At 31.4% G+C, this 24,936-nt stretch overlaps 4 protein-coding genes across 4 annotated transcripts; 3 read left to right on the forward strand and 1 right to left on the reverse strand.

Annotated features, from left to right (window-relative positions):
- The first annotated feature begins 793 nt into the window (after window positions 1-793).
- LOC149887915 (periculin-1-like) lies at window positions 794-1,358 on the forward strand. Its single transcript, XM_090088531.1, has 2 exons — window positions 794-992; window positions 1,150-1,358. The coding sequence occupies exons 1-2, from the start codon at window positions 794-796 to the stop codon at window positions 1,356-1,358; spliced, it is 408 nt and encodes a 135-aa protein (XP_089944657.1).
- An 8,825-nt stretch (window positions 1,359-10,183) lies between these two features.
- LOC149887916 (uncharacterized) lies at window positions 10,184-11,247 on the reverse strand. Its single transcript, XM_090088117.1, has 2 exons — window positions 10,581-11,247; window positions 10,184-10,423 (listed from the first exon to the last, which is right to left on the reverse strand). Exons 1-2 carry the CDS (start codon window positions 10,924-10,926, stop codon window positions 10,215-10,217), a joined length of 555 nt encoding a protein of 184 aa, XP_089944243.1. The 5' UTR covers window positions 10,927-11,247; the 3' UTR covers window positions 10,184-10,214.
- A 1,075-nt stretch (window positions 11,248-12,322) lies between these two features.
- LOC149887917 (periculin-1-like) lies at window positions 12,323-13,420 on the forward strand. The gene is made up of 2 exons (XM_090088388.1): window positions 12,323-13,053; window positions 13,212-13,420. Exons 1-2 carry the CDS (start codon window positions 12,834-12,836, stop codon window positions 13,418-13,420), a joined length of 429 nt encoding a protein of 142 aa, XP_089944514.1. The 5' UTR covers window positions 12,323-12,833.
- A 6,601-nt stretch (window positions 13,421-20,021) lies between these two features.
- On the forward strand, window positions 20,022-21,671 carry LOC149887918 (zinc finger MYM-type protein 6-like). The gene has a single exon (XM_090089335.1). The coding sequence runs from the start codon at window positions 20,067-20,069 to the stop codon at window positions 21,105-21,107; it is 1,041 nt and encodes a 346-aa protein (XP_089945461.1). The 5' UTR covers window positions 20,022-20,066; the 3' UTR covers window positions 21,108-21,671.
- Window positions 21,672-24,936: the final 3,265 nt, after the last annotated feature.

Genomic DNA, 24,936 nt, shown 5'->3' on the forward strand with positions numbered 1-24,936 from the left:
ACTGATTATTGCTGATTTCTTTTTCAGCTGCGACAGTTCTTTGTGTTTTTACTGATCACGGAAACTGAAAAAAGCGTTTTTTGCAATAGAAGAATCAGAAATGCGATATTGAGTCCAAGCTAAGCTCAAGTGATCAACAGTTCCCTAAGATGTTACAAAATATGTTGGAATCATTTACGTTGAATAGTTTAAAAAGAGTTCAGTTTGAATAACAGTTTAACTAACTTCTAACAATTTAACGATTAGAATTAGCATTTTGCAGCTACTGTTTTTGAAGAATATAAAAAAGTAAATAAGACAAAGACCGTGTCTTTAGGCGTTGTGAGTGCGTTAAAGTGCATCCGAAAAAGGAACACCAACCCAGCTCTTCAATGAGCATCAAAGAAACCAAGCTAAACTGCTTTCCGATCCGTATGTCCAAATCCAACACGTTTTAATTTTATCTAAGTAGAATAATTTGCTTGTTCGTCTATCTTTCGACCCATTTAGGTGTGCTTTCGTAGCACTTGTTTTGTTTGTTTTTTCTGTGCGCAGTTTGAGGATGCGTTTGTGCCAAACAATTTTGGTGACGTAAACTTTTCGCAGAAACAAAACGCGTTTCCTTAAACGAAGCACTTGTTAGTTCGTTATTACTTTTCAGCGCTCGTGTAGCAAATTACTCGCAAATTAGTGCAGTTGTTACTTCCTCAACTGTTCGTTGAAAAGCGCTTATAAAAACGCGCTTCGCAAACACAAGCAAGTTCAAACGAAAAGCTCAAGCGAATTCAAAAAACCATCAAACATCTCGACAACCATGGCAACCAAGATAGTTTTCATCGCAGCTTGTGTTCTGGCTGTCACAGCAAACGCAGTGCGTGTAGCGCAAGATCAAGACGACGGCTACGAACACCAGAACACCGATTACGAACACGGGAAAACCGACTACGAACACGGGAAAATTGACTACGAACCCAAGAAAACAGACTACCAACCAAAACGCGTTATTTGTCTTGGTAAGAGATTTCTTCAGAATTTGCTTCAGCAAAGCTTAGCTGAGAATGTCACGTGTTTGTTTCCTAAACTAGTTGCGTGTCGACTAGAGCGCAGTAAACTTTTATTTTTGTTTTTGAGCAAAGAAGCTCACCGTTTAATCTTGTCTTTGAACTTTAGGTGTCGACGTTACAAATGACTGCATCTATCGTGCTGACGGCAACTACGCTATTGACAGCGAGCCTCGATCTGGCTACGTGGCATGTGTCAACAAGAGAGCGATATGCATGCCATGTCCATATGGGTTAGTGTTTTGTGCCAAAGCTGGTTACCGTGGTCTCGGACAATGCCTCGGAAAATATGATGAATGCCCACCTCGACCATACTGATTGTAGTTTTGTCTAAAAATGTAATGATTTTCTAATGTTTTGAGCAGTGTTCGTTTAATTATTAGTATTGTGCGACTAGTTCGGTTCAATATTCCGTAATTACGCAAAAAATTGCTTAAGTTTACGCACTTTTTTACGCAATTTTTTTTACGCAATTTTTATTAGAAAATGACTAGCCCGTTTGCCAAAAAACGGGCTGGTTAATTTCTTATCAAAATTTGTACGCATGCGTGTAAACTCTCACTTTTTTTAAATTTGGAAGCTTCCGCGTAAAATAATAAGTTTAACAATAAAACTGGCAACTTCCGTGTACTTAGAATTTTAGTAGTTTTTCTTATAATTTACCAAAGATCCAGTATCTTTTAAGTAATATAAAACAGTAGCTACTTTTTTATCTGCTGATAGAGCTCTAGAGTTAGGAGAAAAAGGGTCAGAAGATAAATAAGGGCTTAACTCTGAAACCAAATTCATGAAAAGAAAGCGTGAAAGCCTAAAATTTGTTTTCCATACATCAATGGAAGCAACTACGATTTTTTCTTTTAAGTCACCTCTCTCTTGCTTGTTTTATCTTTTGAAGTGATTGTGATCGTTTTCGTAAAAGAATAATATTTTAAAAACTATCAAATTTAAATTTGTAAAGCTTATATAATACAATTAGGCTTTTAAGAAGCATTATTTGTGTTATAATACTAGTTAAACATATTGTTAAAATGCAATGTGTTTTTTTTGTCGCTAGCCGCCATCTTTAAAGTTATTATTTTACCGATAAAGAGGCCAGCCCTGCTAGAAAAAGCCAGGCTGACCTCGATATCATTTTTTTTACTTTTTTTGGCAAAAATTCATATAGGGCCTGTTTAAATGGACAAGGGCTAGCCCATTTGCCGAGCTAGCCCGGAAAACGAGCCAGTTTTAAAGTTGCGTTTATATGAATTTTTCCCAAAAAAATAAACAATGATATCGAGGTTAGCCTGGCTTTTTCTAGCATAGCTGGCCTCTTTATCGGTAAAATAATAACTTTAAAGATGGCGGCTAGCGACAAAAGAACACATTTCAGTTTTAACAATATGTTTAACTGGTATTGTAACACAAATAATGCTTCTTAAAAGCCTAATTGTATTATATAAGCTTTACAAATTTAAATTTGATAATTTTTTAAATATTATTCCTATAAGAAAACGATTACAAACTTTTCAAAAGATGAAACAAGCAAGAGAGAGGTGCGTTCAAAGAAAAAATCGTAGTTGCTTGTTTAAAACTGGCGGAACTGATTTATGGTAGCATAACATTATAACTGGTGTAGCTTCCATTGATAAATGGAAAACAAATTTTAGCCTTTCACGCTTTCTTTTCATGAATTTGGTTTCAGAGTTAAGCCCTTATTTATCTCCTGACCCTTTCTCGCCTAACTCTAGAGCTCTATCAGCAGATAAAAAAGTAGCTACTGTTTTATATTACTTAAAAGATACTGGATCTTTGGTAAATTATAATAGCAAAACAACTAAAATTTTAAGTACACGGATGTTGCCAGTTTTATTATTAAATTTATTATTTTACGCGAAAGCTTTCAAATTTAAAAAATGTAAGAATTTGTACGCATGCGTACAAATTTATATAAGAAACTAACCAGCCTGTTTGGCGAGATCTCGGCAAAAAACAGTGAGATCTTGCTATCCGGACTAGTTCGTTTATTCATATAAACGCAAAATAAAATTAAGTTAAAATATTGATGACGTCAATATCCGGCGTCATCAATATTTTAATTTTATAAAAGAAATTAACCAACCCGTTTGGCGAGATCTCGGCAAAAAACAGTGAGATCTCGCTATCCGGGCTATGAGCTCGTTTGCCGAGCCAGCCCGCTTTCCATGTAAACAGGCCCATAAACGCATTTTTAAACTGGCTCTTTTTCCGGGCTAGCTCGGGAAACAGGCTAGTGCTTGTCCATATAAACAGGCCCTAAGTTGAACACTTTAATGATTTAACTTTTGCATAGTAAATTATATAATAGTATTTAATATTTCTTGAAATTTTCATGTAAGTAACATTCTTGGTTAATTTTTAATGGCTAAAAAAGCATCATATGTTACGACCGTCATTTGTATAGAATTGCCCATAAATATATATATATATATATATATATATATATATATATATATATATATATATATATATATATATATATATATATATATATATATATATATATATATATATATATATATATATATATATATATATATATATATATATATATAAAATAACATTTTATTTATAACATTTAAGTAAAAAAAAACTTACCAGACATGATTTGTATTCTATTTTTTTATCCAGAAAATCTTTGTATTTAGTGAAGAACAAACTGCTTTTTTTTCCACATTTGTTAAAGTTTTTTATCAACTCAAAAGTTAGTCTTCGAAAAACTTTGAAACTATTTAGTGCAATAAACTAAAACTGCAAAAATTTGGCACAGGCTTAAAAATTTTTCTTAAGAATATATGCCTCGGGGGAAATGTATGTGTTAAATGTTGACGAAGAGTGAATGTAGCCATTTTGATAATTAATAAAAACTATAGCAAGGTAAAACTGAATCAAATAAAAACTTACCGTATCTTATTGAACTACAAAATTTTCATTAACTTCACAGAATTCAGTCGGTTTTTGAATAAAAATCATAGTAGTAAAAAAAATTTTTAAGTATGAGATCACAGAGGTCGCCTCAATTTTTTTGCATAGCAGTAACGTCTATTCGCAGTAGCCATATTTTATTCAAAAAAAACGAGGCGACCTTTGTGACCACAAATCAATCAATGTTTAAAAAATCAAAAAATCAGCAAAAAAATGCAAAAAACCTTTTTATTTCTATTTCTAGTTTTACATTCAAGTAAATAAATGGTTATTTTAATTTCGTATAAAAATAATAAAGAAATATAACTCTTATCATATACTTTGAAAAGATTTTAACAAAAATGCTAGTTTTTTAAAATCCTAAAAAAACCTTTAAGATATCAAAAGTTTAAAAAAACTAAAAATAATTTTTTTTTTTATATAGAGAATTAAAAACTGAATGTAAAAAAAAAAAGCCTTAAAAATTTTTAAATATGAAAAACAACTAAAAAATTTGTACAAAATCCTATTTCCGCTAATTGATGCAAAGTGCGCTGGTGCTTAACATTTTGGTAGAATTAAAAATATTTTCCATGATTTCTGAAGCTAGTTATGATATATAAAAGATATGGCAGTATAAAAATATCATTCACAATCGTTTGTTTACAATAGTCAAGAATGCAAAGAATCTAGCATTAAAGTAGATTTCCACTTTCCTAAACTCTTAATTTCCAAAAAGTATTTTTTAACTTGAAATAATAACAAATTACTCTTCAAAACCAATATTAAAAGACAATGATCTACTTTCACGAATTCATGTAGTAACAGCATAATAGAAATCGATTATTTCTTGCAGAAGCTTGAGTTCGAGTTCCTTTTGCTTGGCCATGTGCTTAAAATCCAATTCTATCTGATCATTCTGAAGACTGAAATTCCTATTCTTCTCAAGATTAAAGAAGTCATTTGAAAAAACTGTAGGACTTTTTTTTATTTGATGATGTTGCTGCATGGGGCTTCTTTTCAAGAACACTGGATGTGCTTGCTTGGGGAGTTACTACATAGTTGTCGGTCGTTGCTTTTCTTAAAATGCTAAACCAAAATTTACTGCTGATATAATGTTACATTTGTATTGGCCATCTGCCAGCGAATGGTGAAAAAATGAAAAAATCTGCCAGCGAACAAATTAAAACAGCGTTTGGTGAACAAATGAAAAAAAGTATCAATGATTTAATCAGACCTGTTTTAATGTTGCTGGCTTCACCAAAAGCAATAGAGATGGAAGGAGCCTCAAAAACTTAATCACAAATCTCTAGAGTCGATGTTTTGCTTGAGGAAGCCTGTTTTTCAAAGCTAACAGCAACATCTGTGACATCCAGAGAACAACATCAATAGAGCCTCGGCCAACAATATCAAGAATAATCTCCTCTGCATTGGTGAAAGTAAAACCTTGGCTTCCAGTCTTCAGTGACTTAACATACTTTTTCACTGTTGTTCGCTTAAGATTGCCGAAGTCTATTCTTTTTAATGCTTTGTGATCAGTCACAACTGCACCAAGGGCCAATAACTCTCTGTGTATGTTCTTGCAGATTTCATCACGTTTTTTACAATCGTGCAGGCTTGAGCTTTTTAAAAAGAGTACTTTTATTGGCATATGCAAGTTCAGTTAGTTTAAGTTTCTGATAATGTGTTAACATTTTTATGGCTGCAAAAATGAAATAAAGGCCGTGGCTGAACTTCTTAATGGGATGTTTGATATTTATCTAATTCTAGGCCTCAAAAACATTTTTAAATGCATTTTTTTAGCAGAAAGATTAAGCTTAGTATGGCTTAATGTTATAGAACATTTTTCAGCTAAATAATTGGATTGTACTTGGAAAATTTAGAGTTGGGAAAATAGTTATCACATTATTTTTATGATTTCTATTAGTCCGATTGTGATTTCTTCATCACAAATAATAAATTTACAAATTGAAATGCACCTGTTATATTTTTACGAATGATAAATTTAAGAGCTGGAATGTACCTGTTATATTTTTATTGATTCGAATGTTACAATTACTATCTTTACGATTAGTAAGTTTTCAGTATTAATTCTTGATACTATGTTTTATGAAAGGTTAGGTTAGATTTGTAATAATACGAGTAACTAATTCGTAAAAATATAAAAGGTACATTTCGATTCGTAAATTTATCATTCCAAATTTGTTTTGTATAATCAGTATTCGTAAAACTAAAATTCATGATTTTATCATTGAACCAAAAAGTTCCTGTTTTCAGTGGTAGATAATTTTCAATTTTTTATTAATAACGACTAAGCATTTCATTTGCTTCATTTGTTTCCATTTGTTCTTGTTCATAAGTTAAAGACTGAGATAAACAAGATTAAAAGAAGAACAAAATAAATATTCAATGACATTTGTTTGAACTTGAATGAGATCGCAATAGAACAAAGTTAACTTGAACAAAATTACATTTAACCTTATAGAGTAAAAATTCTGAAAATGAACCAAAACGTAAGCATACTCCCCCCCCCATTCCCTCCTTGAGGCAAAAATTTGTAAATTATCAAGGTTGTTAAGAACCCTTAAACGATTAAGAATGTTTGTTTAAGATATTAACATAAGGTGTGTTCATAAAAGCAAAATGGTCAAAAAAGGTAAATGCCATTTTACTTATGTTCAAAAGTAAAACTTTATTTTATCTCATTACAATAAAAAATGCTATTGAACAAGTTAGTCATCGACCGAAATTTGTTTGTCATCTTCTTAAGTAAAATTTAGTTTATATCAATAAAAGTTGAACATTATAAATCACTGAGTACACGAATTTATCTACCTCTAAATGTAAGAAATGCAGACCCATTTTTTGGTACACAACGTTAGCGAGGAATATTATATATATATATATATATATATATATATATATATATATATATATATATATATATATATATATATATATATATATATATATATATATATATTATATTAGGGATGGCACTTTTACTTATTTTGATGGAAAAATATATTACTTTTAAAAAAAAATTAATTTACATAACTTAGATTAAATTATGAAATATATTTACATTTTAAAGTAATTCATTTTTTAAAAAAAGATAAAATTATATTACATATAAATTACTTACATAAAGTTAATTTTAAAAATGGGTAACTTATTAAAAATTTTTTAAAAATGCGTTATTTTTCTATTACAAGTAAAAGTAGTTCACATAAAATGGTTATTTACTTTTCGTAAATTACTTTTAAAAGTAACTCGTGTGAAAGTAATTTACTTTAAAAAGTAATTAAGATTTATAATTATACAAATAGTTTGCATCGAAATTAATTTACTTTTTACATGTAAAAGTAAATTATTTTTGAAGGTGATCTGACGTAAATGAAAGATTTTAAAAAAGTCATATTTACTTTAAAAAGTAAGAGAATACTGCATCATAATACGAAATTACTTTTATGTGTAAAGATAACAAAAATTAGCATAGACAACTTATATAAAAACTATTTGAAAAAAAATTAGTTACCATTATAAGTAAAAGTAAATTTTTTTCACTAAAACACTATACTTTACTTAGTAAGTAAGTAAAAAGTAAGTTATTTTATTTACTTTTATCAAATAACAGTCATTTTATGTTGTTTTAACATAGCGTGTTGAGGAGAATTGCCTGCTTCTGGCTACTTCTGAGTTATAATGTTGGGAACTATTCTCCATGTATGCGGACCGTTTTTGTGGAGGGGTTTTGTAATTGGGGGTAAGTTTAACAAACATGATGGGTTGGTTCCTATCCATGCTAATCCTTGACTACGTCACTTTTCCGACTGAACGCATTTTTCGAAAACTTCCTTTATATTGCTTTTTTTTGATCAAACATCACTTTTTATGGTGATATACCGCATCAACGTTAATAATCTCTTCCGGCGGCAAAGTAAAATTACACCAAAACACGAACTCTTTTTGGAGGTGCAAAACATCGCCGTCCGCCTCCCAAAATATTTTTGCCTCTACCTACAGTTTCTTCCGCCTTCCGATAGACGGCCGCTGCTACAAAATATTTTGATTTTACTTATAATGGTAACTAATTTTGGAGGCCTGCTTCAATCGAGAGATGAAAGCCACTTGCTGTTGCCGTCAGAAATTATTTTGTATGCAAGAAGATTTAAAGGTTGCCTTCAGTGGTTACTCCATCTCAACTGGTGTCGGCCGTCAAAGGAAGGTGGTGGTGGTGGTGGGGGGGGGGGGCGCAAATTTTCGCTTCTTGTCGCCTGAAAAAATGGAGGAAAACTTTAAGTTTTTTTTACATAATTAAGCAACTGAAATATTAATTAGTGCAAAATACATTTTTCCAAAAAATAGTATATTTTTATGCGGAGAGTGAAAATCTCATAATGACAGTAAAGCAATTCTATCGCAAAAATTATATTTAGGAAAAAAATATCCCGTTTTTGTGAAAGCTTTAATTATTGGGAAAAATTCCCTAAAGATATTTCACAATTCGTTTAACGCATAATCATATATGTTTAGGGTGCGACATGGACCTTTCAAAAAGTTTGGCAAAAATTATAAATCAAGTAAGTATAAATTATTTGATTAAAAATCGATTTTTGTCGGGGGCATAGGTGGTCGATAGACTTTCTAGTAAAAGCTAATACAACCACTTTACCGCTATTAACAAGACCCTGGTTAAAAATAAAATTTCTTTAAAAGGATATGGTTAAAATTTTTGATAGGATTTAAAATGACCAAAAAGTAAATTTAATTACTTTTTAAATATAGATTACTTTTAATTGTAACTAAAAGTTATTTAAAATGTAAACTTACGTAATCAAAAAGAGTTTTATGTAATTTACTTTTTAAATGGTAACATCAGATGGATTTTGTTCATCTGATATATTAAAAGAATGAAATTTTTCTTTTTCTAAACCACCTGACTTACTTTTGCATTCAATTTCTGAAGATGAACAAATATTAATCAATACAACATTATCAACTGTATCTGCTAAACTTTTAACAAAATTTTTTTGAAATTCCTTGAAGTCCTGATGCCATGGCGATATGTTTCTGATTCAAGCACTGCATTATCAACCATGAATACCAAATCAATTGTACCGCTTGTGTCTAAAATTATTGAGAAATATCAGCAACATTTTTAAGTGTTACATCAACAGTGTGAAAATCACCATATCTTCGTCTACTTAAATCCTGATATTTTTGCTGATAATTTTTGAAGGGGTTGAAAAAAAAAGTCACCTGAAGCTATCGGGAGAAACATTATTATCTGGGTCCATAGAAAGAGGGTGGAAGCTAGCCATTTCATTTTAGTTATAAAATAACACGTCTACTTATGAAAACTAATTGTATAAGTAAATTTTATTTACATTTGATTGCTTGTAACTTTTTTATAATGTATTTTGAAATGCTTTTTTTTTTACAATTGCTGTAATATGATTTTCTTAAAAAGAAATTTTTTTTAAATACAAAAGTAAGTTAGATTTCGACGTAAAATTATATTGTGTAATGCAATTTTAAAAAAGTAATTAACATTTAAATATAAAAGTAAATTACTTTTTCCATGTTACTCAATTTTACATTTAAATGTAAATTACTTTTTTATATAACCTACTTTTACATAACTGACATTTGAAAGTAAATTCACCTTTCTTTACAAAATAAAATTTGTTTTAGAAAAGTAGATTACTTTTAAAAGAAAATTTAAGTTTTTTTTGGACATTTGCAATTATATACGCAAATTATTTTTTCATAAAGGATTTTACTTTTACTTACTTGAGTAAGTAAAAAAAAAAGTAAAAGTACCATCCCTAAAAAAAATACTTTTCTTCGAGGTATATTCTTTGTTTACCTCTTGTGTGCCGAAAAAAGCTAAAGTTTCTCAATTTACACAAAAAGTACCCAATTCACAGCGAATTAGAAAAATCCGAATGTACGCATTTTTATAGGATTGCGGTTTTGAAAACTTCGTAATTACGCAAAGTTTCAATTTACGAAAAATTGTCCGTATTTACTAATTTTTTTGCGTTTTGCGGATGACAATTTCGAAAATTGCGTAATTACGGAATATTTGAATTTACGCGAATATTTCCGTAATTACACAATCTTTTGCGTTTTGCCTAACAAGTATTTTAGGGTGACGCTCAACCTGTCTAGTCGCGCAACACTAACAAACAAACGAACACTGCTCAAAACATTGTAACACCATTGCAATTTCAGACAAAACTACAATCAGTATGGTCGAGGTGGGCATTCATCGTATTTTCCGAGGCATTGTCCGAGACCACGGTAACCAGCTTTGGCGCAAAACACTAACCCGTATGGACATGGCATGCAGATCGCTCTCTTGTTGACACATGCCACGTAGCCAGATCGAGGCTCGCTGTCAATAGCGTAGTTGCCGTCAGCACGATAGATGCAGTCATTTGTAACGTCGACACCTAAAGTTCAAAGACAAGATTAAACGGTGAGCTTCTTTGCTCAAAAATAAAAATAAAAGTTTACTGCGCTCTAGTCGAACACGCAACTGGTTTAGGAAACAAAAGCGTGACATTCTCAGCTAAGCTTTGCTGAAACAAATTCTGAAGAAATTATTACCAAGACAGAGAACGCGTTTTGGTTGGTAGTCTGTTTTCTTGGGTTCGTAGTCGGTTTTCTTGGGTTCGTAGTCGGTTTTCTTGGGTTCGTAGTCGGTTTTCTTGGGTTCGTAGTCGGTTTTCTTGGGTTCGTAGTCGGTTTTCTTGGGTTCGTAGTCGGTTTTCTTGGGTTCGTAGTCGGTGTTCTTGGGTTCGTAGTCGGTTTTCTTGGGTTCGTAGTCGGTTTTCTTGGGTTCGTAGTCGGTGTTCTGGTGTTCGTAGCCGTCGTCTTGATCTTGTGCTACACGCACTGCGTTTGCTGTGACAGCCAGAACACAAGCTGCGATGAAAACTATTTTGGTTGCCATTGTTGTCGAGCCGTTTGAAGGTTTTTTTAAATTCGCTTGAGCTTTTCGTTTGAACTTGCTTGTGTTTGCGAAACGCGTTTTTATAAGCGCTTTTCAACGGACATTTGAGGAAATAACAACTGCACTAATTTGCAGGTAATGTGCTACACGAGCGCTGAAAAGTAATAACGAACTAACAAGTGCTTCGTTTGAGGAAACGCGTTTTGTTTCTGTGAAAAGCTAACGTCATCAAAGTACTTTGGCACAAACGTATACTCAGACGACGCACAGAAAAAACAAACAAAACAAAACAAAAGCTACGAAAGCACACCTAATTGGGTCGAATGAAAGACAAACAAACGCATAAGCCACCTTAGATAAAAATAAAAGGCGTAGGATTTGGGCATGCTATCGGAAAGCAGTTCAGCTTGGTTTTTTCGATGCTCACTGTAGAGCTGAGAAGACGTTACCCTCTCCAACCCTCTTTAACGCCAAAAGACACGGTCTCTGTCTTATTTACTTTTTTATATCCTTCAAACAAAGATTGAATTAGCAACTTCTGATTCTTTTCTTCAAGAAACCTCTAGTTTCAATCTCCCTGATAAGTAAAATCACACGAATAACTGTCGCAATTCAAAAATTAATCAGCAATAATTACTTGCTCTTTACTTTAGTGATATGTTTTGTAAAAAGAACGTAAAACATCTGAAGCTTTGAAGAAAGTTGAATCAACAAAAAAAGAAGTGCTTTGTTTCTTTTTAAACAGACTGTTAACAATTTAACATGCGAAAAGTTACCAAAGTTTGATCTGGAACATGCGTACGTACGAAAGAAGTGGTAGAAGGGGAATTTGCTTTTTGATCACAGCAATTTTTGCGTTCCTCCTCCTTAGTATTTCGCATTTCATTCACGAGGAGTGAAGTTTCTCCCGTACGCTTAATAATGAAAAGCATTAGAAACTTTTATAGTCTGTTATGTTTACAGTTTACCTACATTCTTTTACTTCTTAAGTTATATACTTAATAGCAGTTTTGCTTCTTTAATTAGTTACTTGATAGCATAGCCACTGAGAGAAATTTCGGGCCTTAGAGATGTTTTGTTATGGGGCCCTCATTATGATCAATCATATACCCAGGACCAAAAGCGTGCTATGGTCATTGAAAATTAAAAATGAAAGTTATTCAAATCTTTTAAAAGTCAAAACTATTTACATCTTTTAAAAATTGTTTTTAAAAATTATTTGTACACACACGGGGTCCCGGGAATCTTCCCTGTCCAGCCTCCCCTCTCGGCAGCCATGCTTAACAGCAGATTTAAAACATACTGCAATAAGCTTTAAAAACTTGTTGTTTTTGCATTTTATCATAGTGTAAAAAAACCGTTTTTTTCAATCATCAAAACGTGTGCAAGGGTTTAGTTTACTGTCACCAACAAAACTACACTTATCATTAGAAGCAGAGCAACTTCAAGCTTCGATATGGCGTTAGGAATATACCTTGGAGATATGTATTTTTCTAATTAGAGTTTTGTAAACAAATTTCATTTCATCGTTTCAAAGATTATTGTACAAAAATTACGAAAACTGTTTAAACCATGTACGTTAAATAGTTTAATATAAGTATGGTGTGCTTTCGTAGCTTTTGTTTTGTTTGTTTTTTCTGTGCGCCGTCTGAGTTTGCGTTTGTGCCAGACTAGTTTAATGACATCAACTTTTTGCAGAAACGAAACGCGTTTCCTTAAACGAAGCACTTGTTAGTTCGTTATTACTTTTCAGCGCTCGTGTAGCACATTACTCGCAAATTTGTGCAGTTGTTACTTCCTCAACTGTCCGTTGAAAAGCGCTTATATAAACGCGCTTAGCAAACACAAGCAAGTTCAAACGCAAAGTATAAGCGAATTTAATAAAAACTTCAAACAGCTCGACAACCATGGCAACAAAGATAGTTTTCATCGCAGCTTGTGTTCTGACTGTCACAGCAAACGCAGTGCGTGTAGCGCAAGATCAAGAAGACGGCTACGAACACCAGAACACGGATTACGAACACGGGAAAACCGACTACGAACGCGAGAAAATCGACTACGAACCCAAGAAAACCGACTACGAACCCAAGAAAACAGACTACCAACCAAAACGCGTTCTCTGTCTTGGTAAGAGATTTCTTCAGAAATTGCTTTAGCAAAGCTTAGTTGAGTATGTCACGCTTTTGTTTCCTAACCGCGTTGCGGGTTCGACTAGAGCGCAGTAAATTTTTATTTTTGTTTTTGAGCGAAGAAGCTCATTGTTTAATCTTGTCTTTAAACTTTAGGTGTCGACGTTACAAATGACTGCATCTATCGTGCTGACGGCAACTACGCTATTGATAGCGAGCCTCGATCTGGCTACGTGGCATGTGTCAACAAGAGAGCGATCTGCATGCCATGTCCATACGGGTTAGTGTTTTGCGCCAAAGCTGGTTACCGTGGTCTCGGACAATGCCTCGGAAAATACGATGAATGCCCACCGCGACCATACTGATTGTAGTTTTGTCTAAAAATGCAATGATGTTATAATGTTTTGAGCAGTGTTCGTTTGTTTATTAGTGTTGCGCGACTAGATCGGTAGGACCCCATCCTATAATGCTTGTTAGGCAAAACGCAAAATACTGCCTAATTTCGGAATATTGAAATTATACAAAAATGTGCCTACTTACGGATTTTTCATAATTGCCGTAAAACAAATAATATTTACATAAATAGAGAATGTTTTGCTTATTTTGGCTTATCTTTTGTGCCAAAAGAAGGGTCTGCATTTCTTATTTTTTTAGAGTTGGAGAAGTTCGTGTACTACATAATGTTCAATTTTTATTGATTAAAGCTAAACTTCATTTGTGAAGATAACTAATAAATTTTGGTCGATGACTAATTTGCTCATTAGCATTTTCTTAACGAATGGTTAACGTCTTCTCCACAAATATTGCAAATATCATAATGCTTTTTTTTTTGCTGATCTGCTCCTTTTGCATAAGTTTTTACATAGATACAAATTACATAATTACATTAGTTGAAGGGAGGTCAATAACTCTGCAAAACAAGGTTTTGAATACGAAAGTCTTTTGTATTTAAAGCCTTTTCATTCATTTTTGAAACTCATATTATTATTAAAATCACTTAATATTCATTGAAATTTTTAAAAGATTTGTAGCTCTTCGTTTTTCGAGGACAAATCTATTTATTTTCAAAAATGGTTTGAAGATAATATCACTTGAACCATTCCTAGGTTAAATGTTTGCATATTTATGCAAAAGTTAGAATTTACAGCAGGGCCGTTTTCTATAAAGATTGTTACGCAAAATGCAAAAAAGTTAGAAAATTTTAAGAGAACTTCAGCATTTTCGGCACACAAGAGGTTAACAGTGAATGTACCTCGATGAAAAATATCTTTTTTAAATGTATTTTGTGAGCAAATTTCATTTAATTATTTCAGAGACTTGAGTACGAAATTTAAAGTTTTATGTTTACATTTTATATATATATATATATATATATATATATATATATATATATATATATATATATATATATATATATATATATATATATATATATATATAAAATTCCTTGCTTACGTTTTGTACCAAAAAATGGGTCAGCATTTCTTACATTTAAAGGTAGATAAGTTCGTTTACTCAGTGATTTACAAATTTCATTTTTTTTTATTGATTAAAGCTAAATATTACTTATGAATATGACAAATTTGGGTCGATGACTAAAATAACGTAATGAGATAAAATAAAGTTTTACTTGAAAAATGAAATAAAGGCTATGGCTAAATTTTTTGATGGGATGTTTGATATTTATCTAATTCTAGGCTACAAAAATTTTTTTTAAATGCATTTTTTTAGCAGGAAGATAAAGCATAAAATAGCTTGATGTTATAGAATATTTCTCAGCTAAATAATTGGAGTGTGCTTGGAAAATTTAGAGTTGGGAATATTGGTTTTATCACATTTTTATAATTTCTATTAGCCTAATTGTGATTTCTTGATCACAAAAAATAAATTTACAAATTGAAATGTACCTGTTATATTTTTATAATAGACAAATTTATAAATTGAAATGAGCCTGTTATGTTTTTAGGAATGATAAATTTAATAGTTGAAATGTGCCTGTTACTTTTAATTAAAGGTAAATAACATTTTACTACTGTTCAAAAGCCATAAAAATGTTAACACATTATCAGAAACTTAAACTAGCTGAACTTGCATATGCCAATAAAAGTACTCTCTTTGGAAAGCTCAAGCCTGCATCAATTGAAAAAAACGTGATAAAATCTGGAAGAACATCCAAAGAGAGTTATTGGCCCTTGGTGCAGTTGTGACTGATCACAAAGCATTAAAAAGAATAGACTTCGGCAATCTTAAGCGAACAACAGTGAAAAAGTGATTTTAATGATGTTAAGTCACTGAAGACTGGAAGCCAAGGTTTTACTTTCACCAATGCAGAGGAGATTATTCTTGATATTGTTGGCCGAGGCTCTATTGATGTTTTTGCTCTGGATGTCACAGATGTTGCTGTTAGCTTTGGAACACAGGCTTCCTCAAGCAAAACATCGACTTTAGAGGTTTGTGATTAAGCTTTTGAGGCTCCTTCCATCTATATTGCTTTTGATGAAGCCAGCAACATTAAAACAGGTCTGATTAAATCATTGATACTTTTTTTCATTTGTTCACCAAACGCTGTTTTAATTTGTTCGCTGGCAGATTTTTTCATTTTTTCACCATTCGCTGGCAGATGGCCAATACAAATATAACATTATACTAGCCAAATATAACATTATATTAGCAGTAACTTTTGGTTTAGCATTTTAAGAAAAGCAACGACCGACAACTATGTAGTAACTCCCCAAGTAAGCACATCCGGTTTTCTTGAAAAGAAGCCACATGTAGCAACATCATCAAATAAAAAAAAGTCCCACAGTTTTTTCAAATGACTAATTTATTCTTAAGAAGAGTAGAAATCTCAGTCTTCAGAATGATCTGATAGAATTGGATTTTAAGCACATGGCCAAGCAAAAGGAACTCAAACTCAAGCTTCTGCAAGAAAAAATCGATATCTATCATGCTGTTACTACATGAACTCGTGAAAGTAGATCATTGTCTTTTAATATTGGTTTTGAAGAGTAGTTTGTTATTATTTCAAGTTAAAAAATACTTTTTGGAAATTAAGAGTTTAGGAAAGTGGAAATCTACTTTAATGCTAGATTCTTTGCATTCTTGACTATTGTAAACAAACTATTGCGAATGATATTTTTATACTGCCATATCTTTTATATATCATAACTAGCTTCAGAAATCATGAAAAATATTTTTAATTCTAACAAAATATTAAGCAACGGCTTTGCGGTCGACCGTATTGAGTAAAAATAACGGCCTTTATGAAGTAAATTGTAATTGTTACGGCCGTAACGGCCTTTATGAAGTAAATTGTAATTGTTACGCCGCTGCACAGTGTATCGCTTCATACAAGCTAGGTGGACAAAAGTCATATCAAGAAATCGACTAATTGATAATATTTTCACAATAACAGTCCTACATTATTAATAACTTGCGGTGTTAACTATGAAAAACATTACACAGCAATGTGTTATAAGCAATTAAAGAGGCGTTAAAATGTAATTTAATTTTTGAAAAAAATTAATTAAAAGTTTACAATGGTTGCATTAACATTTAACAAGAATTAAAGAAAGCAATCATTTTAATGCAGCGATGGATTTTACTTTTGAGGGTAAGTACTATTTAATTACATTAAATATTTTATCTAAAAGTTAAGCAATATGTGTTAAAATATGGTTTAAAAAACTGGGTTAAAATTGTAAAATATTTTTTGGTTTTTAATTTTTAAATTTATACAACTTTTTGTATCCACATGTATCCAAGCTGATTTATTAACAGTGTATCGCTAAAGTCCTAAGGTGTACAACAAAGAAAAAATTTTCACCACATAAATCCACAACTTTTTGTTATTAAATTTTATTTAGATCATGTGCGCTCTTTTTCAAAAATGGAGTTTTTTTTGAAGAATGGCGAAGACATAATCAAGAAGAAAGAAATTCTCGTTTAATGGATTTTATTTTGCAAAGATTTTGTGTTACTGATGTAACTGATGTGACTAGAGATTCTGAGAGGTCTTTGCAGTTAAAAATTTCATGTATGGCTTCAATATTCGCAAAAAAATGGTCTGCAGCACATATGATGATGGACCGTTTTTTAAACAAAAATAAAATTTGGCTAGAGGGGGCATATGTAGAATTTAAAGTAAGTATATACCAGAAATGTACTTTTTCATCATCTGGAGAAATTCAAGGACGACTAAAAAAGAACTTTGAAGACTCGTCCTTTAAAACCAAAAAGCGAAGGGTTGAAAACTTAGTAAAATCGCAAAGTGCAACTGAGTTGACCACAGCTGCTGAAGTAGCATGCCGTGCGTTGGGACACAGAAACCAAGCTACTTTAATCAGAAAAAGTCTGGAATAATCAGAAAAAATTAAATCAAAAGACTTTATTTGTGGGGGCAGGCAATTAAATCGTGACGAGGCATTAGCTTATTACATTGACTCTAAATGTACAAGTCATTCTTAAAAACAGACGAGAAAGTGGTCTTTAAAGGCAGGGCATATATTATTTCCATCTTATTATAGTCTATGCAAGTCGAAAAAGTTATGTTATCTAAGTTATGTTAGATGAACATATTTCTGTTACAGAAACACGTGCCGAAATTAGCCTACAAGCTATACTTGATAAAACTACTGAACGCCTAATTGAAGCCCAATGCGAAGTTCTTAAAAGTATTGCTTTTACTACGCCATTCACACTAATTAGCAAATGGGGATGTGATGGGAGCTCCGGTCACAGCACATACAAACAGAGATTTAAAAACTCTGATGCTACTGATCAATTTCTGTTTGTATTTTCATTTGTTCCGTTGAGACTGAGTGACGGTCAAAATATTACTTGGCAAAATCCACGACCTTCATCCACGCTTTATTGCCGACCAATTAAATTTATTTTTTCAAAAGAAACAAATCTTTTAACTACAAAAGAAACTAACCAAGTTTTAAAAGAAGTTTCTCAACTTGTTCCAACATCTATAAGACTCAACGAATCTCAAATTACTGTTAAACACAACCTAATACTATCAATGATAGATGGAAAAGTTTGCAATGCCTTGACTGACACAAGTTCCCAACAAAAATGTTACATATGTGGTGTGACTCTTAAAATGATGAACGGTGAACTAAAAGACTTAGTTGTTAAAAAAGAACATTATGGTTTTGGTCTGTCTACTTTGCATGCGTGGATTCGTTTTTTTGAGTGCATGCTACACATTAGCTATCGTTTAGATATAAAAAAGTGGCAAGTTAGAAGCGATGAAGATAAATTTAGTGTCCAAAAACGTTCAGAAGATATCAAACAAAAATTTAAAAAGCATATGGCTCTTATTGTAGATAAACCAAAACCTGGCTTTGGGAATACAAATGATGGGAACACAGCTCGCAGGTTTTTTATGAAGCCAGAGTTGAGTGGCAAGATTACGGGTTTAGACATCAATCTCATTAAAAATTTCAGTATTTTATTAAGAACACTTTCCTCTGGCTATGATATTAACTATTATGAATTTGAAAAGCTTTGTTCTGAAACCAGAACTCTTTATATTAATCTGTATCCGTGGTACTATATGCCTGTTACTGTGCACAAAATACTTGTACATAGCACGGAAGTTATAAAAACATGCCTTCTTCCAATAGGACAACTGTCGGAAGAGTCTCAGAAGCCCGCAATAAAGATTTTCGTCGATTCTGCGAACATCATACAAGAAAAAATTCACGTATTTGCACAAATATAGATTTGCTCAATATGCTTTTGGTAACATCAGATCCTGTCATCAACTCACACAGAGAATTGTCAAGTAAGAAAACTGGTAAACTACCGTTGGAAGTTTTGAATTTAATTATCCCACCTATAATACCACCACAGCTTGATGAAAATAGAATTATGTGTGACGATGAAGATTATTTAGAGTCCGATTCATCGGGTTCTGAAAGTAACAATGATTCATCCGATAATAATTAATTATCAATAAAATATTTTTTTATTTTACGTAGTGTAGTGAGTATATTTTTATATTTTGTATATTTGTAGTGAGTTTATTTTTATTTTAGACAAAATTTTCTTACATTACTTATGTGTTATAAAAGTAATAAAATATCGTCTTTTTTACAAAAAAATTAAAAAAAAAAAAACTTTTTATAGTAAAATTGACTTTTTGGCGCCCCTTTAAGCTTAAACCAGGGTTGCCAGATTGGCCATTTAGTGGCCAAATCCGTGAATCTGGCCACCGCAAAAAATAATCGGCTTATCGGCAATTTAGCTATGTTTGGTTTTTTTATTCCAATATTTTATTTCTTAAAATGATTATTATAGTAGGCTGATTATGATAACTTAATTATTAAGTGTAAAATAATGTTATTTTTTAAAATTTTAAAATGTTATTTTTATTAATGCAGATATAAGGTATAAAAATTATAATATAAATAGTTGAATATGTTTAATGTTTTTTTATAACTTCTAAATTAGAAGTTATAACAAAGTAATAACGAAGTAATAGTAAAAGTAAATAAAGAAGTAATAACAATTCTAGTAAAAAAAAAACAAGAACAACAGTTTGATTTTATTTATTTTTAGTATCTAAATTTTAATCAGCTATGTCTTCAGAAAAGTGGAAGACTTCTTATGATGTTAATCGCCGATATAAAAAGATATGGGAGAAAAAGTTTTCATGGGTTCAAATGGTTGAAGATGGTACCCATAGAGCATATTGCAAATGGTGTCACTGCATCATTAAGCCTAAAATGACCAATCTTGTCACACATAACAACTCTTTGAAACACAACCAAAGTACTCCATTAATTGAGAGTGTTACCGATATAAATTTATCAGAAGATATTAAAAAAGCAGAACTTCATTTGGCTTTAACTATAACATGCCACTGTGCTGTGCGCACTGTTGACCACTTGAATGAAGTTTTTGTTGTTTATGGACGTGGAAGTTTACTAGAACATGTAAAAATCCATAGAGCTAAATGTATGGGATTGATAAAAAATGTTATTTCTCCTTCATTGAAAAATGATGTTGTTGAACTTTAAAAACAAAAAATATGCCATAATAATAGATGAATCTACTGACATTTCAGCAAATAAACATTTGTGCATTTTAGTTCGTTTTTTTAGTGTTTTAAAAAATGAAATTGTGACGAAGATTTTGGGATTAATTCTAGTCCATGAAACTACAGGGGAAAATATATTTCACTTGCTTGATGAAGAAATTAAAAAGTGCGGTCAGAGTCTTTCTAATTGTATAGGATTTGCCACAGATGGTGCATCAAACATGATAGGATGTAATAATTCTGTTTGGACGAGAATTCAAAATGTTTCACCTAACTGTATCCAACTTAAGTGCATATGTCATTCATTAGCATTGTGCATTGAAAATGCAGTGTCTAAATTGCCTTCTAATATTGCTTTTATATTGTCAGAAATACCCCATTGGTTTCATAATAGTGCATTGAGACGTGAAAATTACATGAACTTATTTAATGTAATGAATGCTGCTACCAAATCTGAGACAGCTCGATATGCCCCTCTTCCATTTGAAAAACCTTCATTTACAAGGTGGCTTGCTCATGGAAAAGTGATGTTTAACATTTTAATGAATTGGGAAGAGCTTAAAGCCTATTTTATTTGTGCTGAACTATCACCTTCAAATTTTAGGTCCAGATTCAAAGCAAGACTTTTGAAAGAATTGATGTCAGACACTGAAAATTTTCTATTTTTTCACTTTATAACACCTGTTGTTCAGGAATTTGAAAGAATGAATAGTTTATTTCAGCAAACAAAAGCTGATCCCTGTGACCTTTACAAACAAATGAATTTGTTTCAAATGAGCCTTAAGCACAGAATTTATGATTTTAGCAGTAACAAAAAGAATATATATAATGTTGACTTTGGTGCTAAATTTATAAAAGAATGTGATTCTTTTTTACAAAAGTCCAATCATAGCATTGACTCTTGTATCAAAATAAAAAATGTAAAAGAAAGATGCCTGTGTGTATTAGATGAAGCTTATAGTCAAGTAACATCTAGACTACCATCATCAATGGAGACATAAAAATTTATCGAACTTGAATCCAGATATAATTTTAAGTAAAGAATCAAGACCCAACGTTTCTGAACTGCCCTTTTTACATCTAGTAATTGATGACTTGGGTTTAATAGAACAGTATCGAAAAATTCCATTTGTAGATTGGAAAGAAGAAGAACCATTTAAAGTAGGTGGCTTTCCAACTGATACTGAGCAGTTTTGGCTAGGTGTACTCCAGCATAATACTTTTAAAAACCTTGCAAACTATGCCTTAACTTGTTTGATAACACCTGTCAGCAATGCTGTAGTTGAGAGGATATTCTCTCTTGTATCTGCCACTAAAACAAAAGCCAGAAATAGAATTTTACTAAATATGTTAGATGCTGTTATAAGAATAAGATCAGAACTAATTTTTTCAGGAAAGTGCTGCAAAGATTTCACTATCTCAAAAAAAATGCTGACTAATTTTAGTTCAGATGTAGTGTACAAATCTGAAATTGAAGACTCTTCATTTTCAGAAAATGTTGATGACTTTGAAGATGATATATAACAATTGTGTAATGAAAAATTTAAAAAAAAAAATTGCTAATGGTTTTATTTCTCTCAATAAATGTGTTTACCCCAAGTTAATATAAAAAAGAAGCAATATAAAAACTTACATGGCATTATTCCATGAAAAGAAATAATTTTTTATCATTGTTTTATCAATATTTTAATAAAGGAATTATTACGTTAGAAACGACAATAACATTAGAATCAAGTTTAAAATAGTATTTTTTTTTTTAATTAAATGGATGATTATGTCAGTATTAGTATTTGGCAAAAGCTATATACTGGGGTATGAACAGGAGGGCGAACGCCCCCCAAGTCGTCAAAATATCATTTTTTTATTCTAATTTTAATTCTGGCTGTTTATGCCCATTTAATTTTTGTTTTAGCCCCCTTAATTTTCTTGACCTTTCTAAGCCACAGTCTCTCTCTCTCTCTCTCTCTCTCTCTCTCTCTCTCTCTCTCTATATATATATATATATATATATATATATATATATATATATAGAGAGAGAGAGAGAGAGAGAGAGAGAGAGAGAGAGAGAGAGAGAGGGAGGAAGGGAGAGTATAATTTATATGTTTTAAATGTAAAGCCTTTTTTAATCAAATTAAATAAAAACTATTGTTATAGATTTTAGATAACTTGATAAAAAATATATAATAATAATAATAATTGTTTTCTATTAAAGAGTTTATAATTTAAGAATACATAAAAAAAAATTTTATTTACTTAGCTAATAAACTTAACTTTTTTATTTATTTTATTTATATAACTACGACAGTTTTTACGGTATGTTGATATGATCTAAAGAATCATTGGACAAATTTTATCCGATTGTCTTATTTTAGCCAGTAAGATTTACTTTTTGAAAATTAAACCAATGCGATCACGGAGAATTTGGCTACTTTTTGGCCACTTTTGGCCATTTCTGGATACCTTATTTTATATTTCTGGCTACCGGGTATCGCAAGATATCTGGCAACCCTGGCTTAAACGCGCGGGGTAATTTGGCCCCTGCCTCCTCCAGGCTACCCAACTGCATAACTAATCAATAAATTACCAAAATATTGTTAACTACATTCTTAGGAATGAAATTACAAAGCAAAATGTTTTTGTTCACCTAGTTTGTATGAAGCGATACACTGTGCGCTGCTAACAAAGTATGTTTCCCCGACCAACTATTATAAAAAACTTCAAAGTCTGAAATTTTTACTAAACAATTTATTCACTTGTGCTTGTTATTATTAGAAAGTAAAAGTAGAAAATGAATACAAAGCCAATACAAAAGTAATATTATAAATTACGATATTTAAGACTTACAAATAAGCACTGGCATTTTGGTTGACCATATATAGTAAAAATTACATACAGTAATGGTTTTTATAAAGTGAAACATAATACTAGTGCTTACTTACAAGTCTTTCAACATTTAGATGTAACAACTATTCGAATTATTCATTTAACACTTATTTAAATAATTACAAAAATGTTTGAAAGATTTGCTGACGACGGTTCTCATTCAGTGGCATTGGAACTGGAGCCTCTTGAACTACATTGGCTTGAACAACATCATCTTCCTGAAAATCAGCACCATCATCTCCTACAGCAATACACATGTTGTGAAGAACAAATGCACACTGGATAAGGAGCAAAGTCCGTATTTTTAACACGAAGTCCAGCACTCAACGCATAGAAACGTTGCTTAACAACCCCAAATGCTAGTTCTATACAATTTCTTGTGGAAATGTGAGCTTGGTTATATCTTGATTGAGGTCCGTTTACTGCACCAAGGAAAGGAGATATTAGCCAATCAGTGTTAAGATAGGCATTGTCCCCTAAAATCACACAAACTGGGAAAGGCCGCTCACCAGATTCAAAGACATTCCAAAGTATTGATTCTCAAAGTACCTAAAATGTTAACGTTACTTCAAATATTCTTGTAAATTACTCTGTAAAAATTGGAACAGTTTATTATGTTATTATTTGAAAAAAAAATTAAATTTATGTCAACCCTAAAGTGACACCTTGACTAAAACCTCACCAAATTTGTATTGGGATTCTTAGTAACAATCACTTTCATTATGCTAAATGGTGTCAATATTGTAAAACACTTTATATGGCTGTATAGGAGTAAAATAGCATTGTAAGACAAGTGGATACCCAGTTTCTCAAAATATAAGTTTAGCGAAGAAATTTTATATATCTATGTACTTTAATAGGCATCAGTCACTCTACAAAACAAAGGGATTGAAAGCTGAAGTATTTTTAAAGATGAATAAAAAATAGCCATTACACTCTAGTTTTCAACCCCGTATTTTATAGAAAGATAGACGTCTATTGGGACTGAACTGTTTCAAAGTTTTAATTAAAATTATTTCATTCAAAAATGTTTTAAAATTTTCAATTCTTTAATGAAAAAAAGTCAACAAAAACTTACATTTTCTATTTTTTATATTTTGTTTACTTCCTTTAAGTGAAGTGGAGCAAAATAAATGAAAATGAACAAATGAAATACAGATTAATAAATTTTGTCTAATGTCAAATTAAAAAAGATTTTGTCAACTTCAAAGCTCATAACTTTGCAAATTTTACAGCTACAGAGGTCCAACATACCATTTGGAAAACTTAAAGCCTGTTGATTTCAAATATGTCAGACATTGTATACATTGGGCCCATATTTTGGAGATACATTTTGCGCCATCACTCCAAAAGGAAAGCACAAACTATATCATGCCAGAGATATTTGAAATCAGCAAGCTTTAAACTTTCCAAAATGATAAGTTGGACCTCTGCAGCTGCAAAATTGTCAGAGGTATGAGCATTCAAAAATATTTTTTAATTTATAAAAACATCCTTTGCTATAAGGTAAGATTATATTAAGTTTTATGTGTCATTTTTTGCCAAAATAAATTTAAGCAAGTAGGCAACACTACATTCATTTAAATAGACCCATACTTACTCTTGAATCATGGCAACATCCTGGTACTTTGGGTGAAACATAAAAGAACTGAAGTTCTTGTCTACAAATTTCCAAAACATTTAGGCTGTGTGTATGGTGCCTGTTCACAAAAGAGGCTTCATAAGCACTTGTAGGGTTTACAAGTACATGAGTGCCATCAACACAACCACACACACTTTGCATCCTTGCAATCTTATAAAATTTCTGTGCAAGTCCACAAGAATTTTCAGGCCAATGAATGTATTTTTCTCTTAACCCAAATAATACATCACAAACCTTGTGCACAATCCTGGAAAAGATAAAATTATTTTTATATCAGAAAAAGTTGATCAAAAATTTAACTTGAT

This window comes from Hydra viridissima, unplaced genomic scaffold, assembly GCF_058129835.1.
Source record: "Hydra viridissima isolate aposymbiotic clone 2 unplaced genomic scaffold, HvirCarnegie_v1 scaffold_5, whole genome shotgun sequence".
NCBI lineage: Eukaryota > Metazoa > Cnidaria > Hydrozoa > Anthoathecata > Hydridae > Hydra > Hydra viridissima.

Excerpts from the sequence above, each read along its gene's own strand:
- LOC149887916 (XM_090088117.1), bottom strand. The coding sequence starts at position 10,926 with ATGGCAACCAAAATAGTTTTCATCGCAGCTTGTGTTCTGGCTGTCACA. Across the intron at positions 10,424-10,580 it reads AAAACGCGTTCTCTGTCTTG|GTGTCGACGTTACAAATGAC; the intron begins GTAATAATTTCT and ends TTTGAACTTTAG.
- LOC149887918 (XM_090089335.1), top strand. The coding sequence starts at position 20,067 with ATGATGTTGTTGAACTTTAAAAACAAAAAATATGCCATAATAATAGAT.
- LOC149887917 (XM_090088388.1), top strand. The coding sequence starts at position 12,834 with ATGGCAACAAAGATAGTTTTCATCGCAGCTTGTGTTCTGACTGTCACA. Across the intron at positions 13,054-13,211 it reads AAAACGCGTTCTCTGTCTTG|GTGTCGACGTTACAAATGAC; the intron begins GTAAGAGATTTC and ends TTTAAACTTTAG.
- LOC149887915 (XM_090088531.1), top strand. The coding sequence starts at position 794 with ATGGCAACCAAGATAGTTTTCATCGCAGCTTGTGTTCTGGCTGTCACA. Across the intron at positions 993-1,149 it reads AAAACGCGTTATTTGTCTTG|GTGTCGACGTTACAAATGAC; the intron begins GTAAGAGATTTC and ends TTTGAACTTTAG.